General features: G+C 44.0%; 1 protein-coding gene across 1 annotated transcript in view; it reads left to right on the top strand.

Moving 5' to 3' along the window:
* The first annotated feature begins 1,076 nt into the window (after positions 1-1,076).
* Positions 1,077-9,340, top strand: part of ilrun (inflammation and lipid regulator with UBA-like and NBR1-like domains) — a 51,132-nt gene continuing 42,868 nt past the window's right edge. The window contains exon 1 of the mRNA XM_003220341.4: positions 1,077-1,436. Within this exon, the coding sequence (XP_003220389.1) occupies positions 1,279-1,436 (158 nt within the window). The 5' untranslated portion in view covers positions 1,077-1,278. The remainder of the gene's footprint in view (positions 1,437-9,340) is intronic.

Raw genomic sequence — 9,340 nt, 5'->3', positions numbered from 1 at the left:
GAATATTTTTAAAAAAATATTTTCAAGCTCTGTGGGATTGGTAGGGTGTGTGGATGTAGAATCCGCAGGTACAGGGGGCAGGGGGAACTACCCTGCAGGACTTTTATTCTTTCCTAGTAGAGAAATTATTGGGTTGTTGTGAGTTTTTCAGGCTGTATGGCCATGTACCAGAAGCATTCTTTTCTGACGTTTGAGGCAGGCATCCTCAGAGTTTGAGGCAGGCATCCTCAGTCATGCCAGCCATATGACCTTGGGGGCGTCTGCGGACAACACTGGCTCTTCAGCTTAGAAATTGAGATGAGCACCAACCCCCAGAGTCGGACGCCTAGGACATCTAGAAATGGCAGTTTTCCTTCATTTTCTTTTTCCATGGTGAATTGAATGTTTGGGTGGATGCTGTTGAGGTGGTCCAGGAACTTATAGTTCTTCTTCTCCATGGCTCCAAATGGTGAAGGTGTCCGTCCACATATCTGAACCATGTAGTGGGCTTTTTTGGTGCTGTTTCCTTACTTTACTTGGGCAATCCCTCGTAGCCTGAGGATGATGCTCCTCCAAGTGTAGTGTTTTGACAGTGGATGTGTAGGTGGCTGTGGAGATTGTTGACTCGCATGCTCTTCCTTAGTGAAGACATGAGTTTCCAGAAAGAAGGCAGTCCTGGTTAGGGTTGTCTTGATATGCCTTCTTCTTGGCACATTTCTTCCTTAAGCCTTCCATTCACAGCAGACCTCCAGTTAGAGCGCTGTTTTCAGCGCTTGTTTTTCAAAGTGTTCCATGTTGAAATTTGCTATGACCGGGCTTTTAAAACCAGAGCTTTTTGTTGCAGTCATTTTGGTTTGGGGGAGGGGGCGTGCTATTCCCCAGTACTGGTCAGCTTTGTCAGTTGGGCCTGGCGGGCAGAGGATTCTGGGATGCAAATGAACTCTTCCCAGCTCGGTCTACTTGTAGGCATTCTATATGTAAACAATCCTCCCTCTTCCCTCCTCCCCCTTCCCTTGCGCTCCGTCTTCTGCATTGTGTGTGGGACTCCTGCGGCGTGACGTCACCACGTCTGTGACGCCGCGCTGCGTGCTGGCGCCGGCGACGTCGTCAGCGTGCCTGACGTGATCCCCGCTCGCCCGCTCGCCCGCCCGCCTGCTTGCCCGCTGCCTGGCTTCCCCTCCCCCGCGGAGCTGTGAGGCAACGGCGGCCGTGGCGGCTGAGGGGCACCGCGGGGCCTAGTGGAAGAGGCCGGGCTGGCGCGGGCGGAGAGGCGCGGGTCCCGCCGCCGTCGCCGCCGCCATGGAGGGGATGGACGTGGACTTGGACGCGGAGCTGATGCAGAAGTTCAGCTGCCTGGGCACCACCGACAAGGACGTGCTCATCGGGGAGTTCCAGCGCCTGCTCGGCTTCCAACTCAGCCCCGCCGGATGCGCCTTCTTCCTGGACATGACGAACTGGTACAAGGCCCGGGAGGAAGGGAAGGGGAGGGGAGGGGAGGGGAGGGGAGGGGAGAGGAGATGGACGCCTCCCGAGGGCAGGCCAGGCCCAGTTGGAGCCCCTCGTCCTCGGAGGGAAGTGGGCCCGCGAAGGCCGAGGAAGAGGAGGAGGCTGGGGCTTCGCCGACGCACCTGGACGGAAAGGCCGCCTGCCCCTTTAAGGCGGATCGGTTCCGTCAGGTGTAAACAAGGCTCAGTGTGACGCGGCTCCTGCGCTGCAGGAAAGGAAGAGTCGCGCGAGTGCCGCCCAAATGTCGGCTGCGGGAGCCTGTTTTCATTACTACTATCTGCGGGGGAGGCGTCGCGGGTCAGGGTCCGGCCTCCTCTCAGGCCCACAGTCCGACTCTTCCTTCCCTCTCTCGCTCCTGCTTTGTGTTTTCTCACCTTGTGGCTTCCTTTCCGGTTGTTTCCGGTTGTTTTGCTTCTTAAACTTTTTCCACTTGCGACCCCTTTCCGCCCGAGAACTTTTATTGTGACCCCCTAGGTATCAATCAATCATAAACTTTATTTATATCCCGCCCCATCTCCCCTTGGGGACTCGAGGTGGTTTACAACATAAACGGTAGCTGGGTTGCTGTGCGTTTTCCGAGCTGTATGGTCATGTTCCAGAAGCATTCTCTCCTGGCGTTTCGCCCACATCTATGGCAGGCATCCTGAGAGGGTGTGAGGTATATTGGAAACTAGACAAGGGAGGTTTATATATCTGTAGAAGGTCTAGGGTGGGAAAAAGAACTCTTGTCTGTTGGAGGCCAGTGTGAATGTTCTAATTAATCACCTTGATGAGCATTGAAAAGTCTTGCCTCCAACAGACAAGAGTCTGTTTCTCCCACCCTGGACCTTCCAAGTGGCAAGCGTAATTAATAAACATCTAACAAAGGATTCCCCAGGCAGTAAGCAGCCAGGCCTTGAAGCTGCGAGGCTTTTCAATGCTCATCAAGGTGGATGAGCCCAGAAAACTCACAGTAACTCAGTGATTCCGGCCATGAAAATCTTCCACAACACATAAAAGGCAACCATTCAATGCCATACAAATACACAATGAGTTAAATAGTATAAACATTCAGTCATAACCAAAACATAATAAAGACCAATAAAACACAAATTTCACAGCAGCAGTAAAAAAGTTAAAAGTCAGATCCATCGATTAAAAAACCATACCCATAGTTAAAAGCCATATCCATGGACATAAACATTTCTTGTTTGGTAAAGGCAGACCTTCAGACATTCTGCTCTCTATATGCCTGGGCACATAGGTAAAGTTTTAACTGCTTTCTGAAAGAGGGGAACGCATGAAGCCATTCTAATATCTTTTGGAAGAGAGTTCCAGAGGTGAAAGGAGGGGCGATTGCAGAGAAGGCCCACTCATCCCCACCAGCTGGGTTTGGGACAGGGGTGGGACCAAGAGAAGGGCCTCCCCAATGTCCAGGTAGGTTCATATGAGGAGAGGCGGGTGATCAGATAGTCTGGAATCAAACCGTTTAGGGTTTTAAAGGTATTGACCTTGAAAGGTACATAAGAATGTGAAACAGGTTTAAAAATCAAATATTTACTGATAGGCTTTCTAAACAGGCTGGATTTTCTTTTGGTGGAGTATAGCTGAAGCATTTGCTGCAAATCCACAGTAAATCCTGCACCTTGTTGCTAACAGATCTATGTAAATGGGTGGAATTCGGAAACCTTTTACTGTTGCCAAATTTTTTGTGACCCTAACATTGAGCCAAGGAGAAACCATTTGGAGCCAGGACCCACAGTCTAAGGAGCAGTGGTCTCATCAAATAAAGTTTTGCATGTCTTTTGTAAGGAGTTTTGAACCGTTTGTTGAGAATTATGCAAAGCGGAATGCACTTGGTGATGTATAATGAAGTTTGAATTTTTTAAAGTTCAAACTTACAAAACTTATAAACTTATAATGAAGTTTGAACTTCATTATACGGTCAGTGTAGATTAGTGGTTCCCAAACTATTTGGCCTACCACCCCCTTTCCAGAAAAAATATTACTCAGCGCCCCCTGGAAATTACTTTAAAAAAAATTTTAGTAGCTATTTACCAGAAAGATATATCCATTAATGTTTCTACCTTTTTCGTAAAATATAGTAAAGAAAGGTGTAAATTAGAAACATTGAAGTTTGAAATTATGAAATTATTTTTTGAACTCAGAATAGAAAGGTAATAAAGTTATTTATCGCCCCCAATGCACCTGTGGCCATCACCGCCGCCCTGGCTCGCTGCAGCGCCCACCAGGGGGCGGTAGTGCCCACTTTGGGAATCACTGGTGTAGATGCATCCTCTGTGAAAGCATCTTCTGTTCAGCATCCCTTATCCAGAATTCCAAAATTCTCCACAATAGGGAACTGAGACAGTGACACGTTTGCATTTTCTACCAACCATAATAATAAATTTCAGTAGTTTCCCACAGGGTACAACACTGTTAAAATACATAGATTAAAACAATACTATTAAAATACATATCCAGCGTGGACCGTAGGGCATCCTATATATACTATATGTGATGCTATGGTATTGTAAAGCGATCCAGGGGGGCGGCGATGGCACCTGTTAGGACACGGGACGGGGCCAGGGAAGGAACGGGGCTTCTTCCCAAGAGCCTGAGACAGGGCTGAGAATCTATACCTCTCCTGAGGCGCTTGTTGGGACACAGAGGGTGGAGCTAGGAAAGGGGGCGGGGCCTCCTTCCAAGAGCCCGAGACAGGGCTGAGCCTCTATACCTCTCCTGAGAGGCCTTTTAGGACTAAAGGGCGGGGCGGGGGCGGGGCCGCTTCCCAAGAGTGCGAGACAGGGCTCAGCCTCTGTATACCTCCCCTGAGGCACTTGTTAGAACACAGGGGCGGGGTATAGAGGTTCAGCCCCGTCAGGCACTTGGGAAAAGGCCCCGTCTCTTCCTCTAGCCCTGCCCCCTGTGTCCTGGCAGGCACCGCAGGACAGGGATAGAATCTCAGCCCTGCCTCAGCTCGTAACTCTGCCCATCCCAGTCCTGGCCGCCCATTTGTGGCCCCACCCACCTCCCCCTCCCAGCCCTGCATCTTGGACTAGGGGAGAGGCTCAGCCCTGCCCTCTTGAGCAGGAGCCACACCCACCCCTCTAAGCCACGCCCTCCTTTCCAGGGGATGCTGAGTAATATGTTTTCTAGAAAGGGGGCGGTAGGCCAAATAGTTTGGGAACAATTGATTTAGATATTGCATGAAATTACCTCCAGGATGTGTGTATAAGGGATATATGAAACACTATATAACTATATGCAAATACAGTGTTCCCTCACTACTTAGCGGTTCACTTTTCACGGATTCGCTGTTTTGCGGTTTTTCAATAAACTCTAAAAGACTATTATAAATCATAAAAAAATACAATTTACAGCCTAAGGAAGGGAGGAAGGAGAAGCCATAGGGAGAGAAAAGGAGTCCAAGCAGCAATGGGAGGAGAAGGAGGCAATTTATCAACACACGATTGGTTGATAAAGACTTAAAATAGTGTATAACTACTAAAATAATGTATAAATATTAAAATAATATAGCTTCCCTATTGCGTTGCGGCTTTTCACTTATTGCAGGTGGTCCTGAAACCTAACCTCCGCAATAAGTGAGGGAACACTGTATAGATATTACAAAATCCAAAATTAAAACATTATGGTCTTGTGCATTTCTGAAAAGGGATGCTCAACCTGTACTATTTTCCATCTTTACTAAAAGGCTTTTGCATAGAACTCTGATAATGTGCTATGTATTAGGAATGTGGTCAATTGCCTTTTACAGCACCGGAGTTGAGGGTGGGTACTAGCATGCCCTTCTTTTGGTATGTGTTCACAGGATATGACAAACTACTTTCCCACAGATTTGCAGTTAAAAGCTCACAAAGGCAGAATATATGTTAGCTCTGATATACTTACTAATTATTTGATATTGATTTAGTTAGTGTTTGAGTTACAAAATGTTTGTCACTGTTTTTGTTTTCTTTTACAACCTTCCTATGAGAGAAATAATCAGTGTTTCTGCTGGGAATTTGAAGTTGTGACTGCATAGTAAATCCATGGCAGAAGTGAGGCTTTAACCCTATATCCATGCTAGCACCTGTGAAGTTGTTAACATCACAGGTGGGGAAAAAGCAATTCTGGATTGTGGATTGTGCTGTTGCATCCAAACCACATAATAAAACTTTGGATTCATAAGTATTCCAGCTATTATTACCACCCATTGAAAAAGTTTCTTGTAAATTAATTTGTAAATAAGAGCCTTTAAAGTCTGCTTATGCCATGTGTGAGAAAATCTGGTGGTGTAGTGTAGGGCATGTTTTTAGTAGATGGTCTGTTCTTCCCTCCCCACCCCCCGGTTTTCCAAGGTTTTTTCAGATATCCACTTTAACTAAAACGACGAATCTGTCAGATATTATATTCAGATCAAAATATAAGAAATGCATTCACATGCATAGTTGTATGTGTGATATTTCTATATTTTTGGTGAAGGATAGGAGTTCAAACTGCTTAGTCAGCGAGATGAAAAGTGTATTTTGGCCATAATTCAAGTATACCAGGAAATTAGTTGTGTTTACTTCTAATTCAATATCAGTATTGACTATTAAAAAGTCAATGCTATAATATATAATTTAATTTTACTTTGGTTTTGAGGTCGGTTTACATTCTGTCTTTTACTAAGCATCTTACATGAGAGGTAGGTATTGTTCAAATCAAGAAGTGAATTTCAATCTTATACAAAGCACATGTAGTTCAACTTGCATGTAGATCATGTGGAAAATATTCCTTTAGAATGAAAGCAATTATACCAGGTAGAAACCTTTATTCTGACATGTATGTATTATTCTACCACTCTTACACATTGATTCCCCTTAGAATCATGCTTTATAAAATCCCACATCATTCAGAAAGCTAAGAGTTATCTGTCATATGTACCTCCAGTGACAATCAGTGATTTGCTGCCATGTTATACCTTACAAAACCAATATTGTGTGTTAGGTCACTGTTGTGTGTCCATATATAGGCAGTCCCCAAGTTACAAACATCCGACTTACATATGACTCCTCTATTTACAAACAGGGGTGGCAGTGGGCCCAGGAGTGAGAGCATCAGCCTCAGCGTGTGCTAGGCCTTTTGCAGTATATGAAAATGTTTAAGCATTTACATTCACTGGTTAAAAAATAAATAATATGTTAAGAGAAACATCATCTGTCAAAGTTGCATTTAAAGTAGAACTCTTTGCAATTTTTAAAAAAAGTTTTGTTTAGTTTGGTGTGGGAGTTAGAGCCACTGTGAGATTTTTACTGCTTTTTCATCTCATTTCCTGTCCGTTGGTGAGAGGAAATCTACTCCTAGGAAGGGAAATTTACTCCTGTAAGTTATTATGGGGAAAAGACTTATCATCAATCCTTGTTTCAATGACAACCCAAAATTTTCAAAAACCAGTTGTCACAGGAACAGGAAATGTGGTGAAATCTTCTGAATGGGCGCAGACAGCAAAATAAACATTACAGGGTGTTAACCCTTTCCTTTATTATCCAAAACTTTTTATTACTTGAGTTACATTTATGAAAGGTACCTGTTCTAATTTACATTCAAATTCAACTTAAGAACAAACCTACAGAACCTGTTCGTAATCCGGGTGTTGTATATATTATATACTTGGGATATTTCATGACTCATATGCATATAGATATCTAGCCTATGTTCATGTAAGGAGATCACATGAGTATTTCTATAAACAAATCTTTAGTGTTTATAATTGGCTAAATATTTCAAATAAGTTATAAAAACTAGACTGTACAAAAACAATGAAAGGAGGTGAAATTTGGCTTATTGTACATTTATTATAGAGTCCAAGATAGGTTTGGTTGAATTTTCTGTCATCATTTCATCATAGAAACATAAGGAGCTCCTGTGAAGAAACCACTGGATACCAAACTAAGAAATAGCAAGACTGGTTCGATGAAAATGATAACGAGATCCAACAGTTAATTGATAAGAAAGTGAAAGCCTTTCAAATATGGCAGACAGACACCAACTGAGCTGCTGACAAAAAGATCTATGGCAGCACAAAAGCTGAGGTTCAGAGAAGGACCAGAGAACTCAAAAACATCTGGTGGACAAAAAAAGCTCAAGAAATCAAACACCTTGCAGATGTCCATGATGCACAGGGATTCTTTAATGCCACAAAGGTCATCTATGGACCACGAAATCATGGCATACACCCAATGCGCTCATCAGATGGAACCATACTTCTGAATGATTAAAAATCAATCGCAATATGTTGGAAAGAGCATTACCACAACCTCCTTAACCGCAGATCGAACATGGCCAAAGAGGTTCCCTTGCAAATCCCACAACAACAAATTAGAGATGAGCTTGCAGCACTGCCTTTTTTGGAGGAAGTCAGCAGAGCCATCAGCCAACTGAAAAAACAACAAAGCCAGCGGACCTGATGGAATCCCTTCTGAAATCTTTAAAGAAGGTGGACCTGAGCTGACACAACAACTTCACCAGCTCATGGAAAAAGTGTGAGTGACTGAGAAAATCCCAGCAATGCCACCATCATCATCCTTTTCAAAAAAGGGCAAAGAACAGACTGGAAATTATCGAGGTATCTCCCTTCTAACCTCCGCTGGGAAAATTCTCACAAGAATTCTTGCAAACTGTCTTCTACCTATTTCAGAAGACGTCCTCCCAGAATTCCAGAATGGCTTCCGCCCCTCTAGAGGAACGGTGAATATGACCTTCACTGCATGACAGCTCCAAGAAAAATACAGGGAACAAAATCAAACTATAAATGGCATTCATTGACCTTGCAAAGGCATTCGACAAAGTGAATCACAGCGGACCATCCTACAAAAAATTGGTTGCCCTGACAAATTTGTGAACGACATGATGGCAATAGCCTTGGACAGCAGTGGCTCCAAAAGTGACCCATTTTAGGTGGAATCAGGTGTGAAACAGGGATGTGTTATTGTCCCAACCTTATTCTCCATCTTCATTGCTATAATACTGTACCTTGTTGATGGGAAGCTTCTAGGCTTGATCGATCCATGAAAAATTTGATTCTAAACTCGTTTCAAAACTAGAGGGGGCAGTTTTTCGTTTTTGTTGCTATTTACGAATTTTGTCCCCAAAATTTTTCGAAATTAACGAAAATTCGTTATTTTCGAAATTAATTCGTTAATGGCGGACGCGCATGCGCAATTCCCAAAAACAGCACAGAGGGAGAGGACTTTACAGGACTCTCCCACCCTCATTTTTTGAGTGATCTTCTTCCAACTTGGTACAGTGGTAGAACACATTTAACACTGATAGCTCACCAAAATTTGGAACGTTTCCCGTATCCTCTGATTTTTGGCGAATTTTCATAGCTTTTATAATAAACCATTTTTAATAATTGCAGAAATCTGTTCCTGGTTTGAAAGTCTTATTTCCTGTTAAATTGGGTTGTCTTTACTGTGAAAGTCATTGTTCTACTTCAGAAACTTTGTTTTTGTGGCTGAAACTTTGTTAAATTGGTGTGTGTGTGATATATACTGTGTATATATAGTCCCTGCATAATGTGTGTGTGTGTGTGTGTGTGTGTGTGTGTGTGTGTATAGGTAAAGGTAAAGGTATCCCTTGACGTTAAGTTCAGTCATGTCTGACTCTGGGGGTTGGTGCTCATCTCCATTTCTAAGCCCAAGAGCCAGTGTTGTCCATAGACACCTCCATGGTCATGTGGCCGGCATGACTACATGGAGTGCCATTACCTTCCCGCCAGAGCGGTACCTATTGATCTACTCACATTGGCATGTTTTCAAGCTGCTAGGTTGGCAGAAGCTGGAGCTAACAGTGGGCACTCACTCTGCTCCCGGGATTTGAACCTGGGACC

Source organism: Anolis carolinensis, chromosome 4, assembly GCF_035594765.1.
Source record: "Anolis carolinensis isolate JA03-04 chromosome 4, rAnoCar3.1.pri, whole genome shotgun sequence".
Lineage (NCBI taxonomy): Eukaryota > Metazoa > Chordata > Lepidosauria > Squamata > Dactyloidae > Anolis > Anolis carolinensis.
Note: the sequence above shows the minus strand (reverse complement) of the source record. Positions and strands in the feature narration are given on the sequence as shown.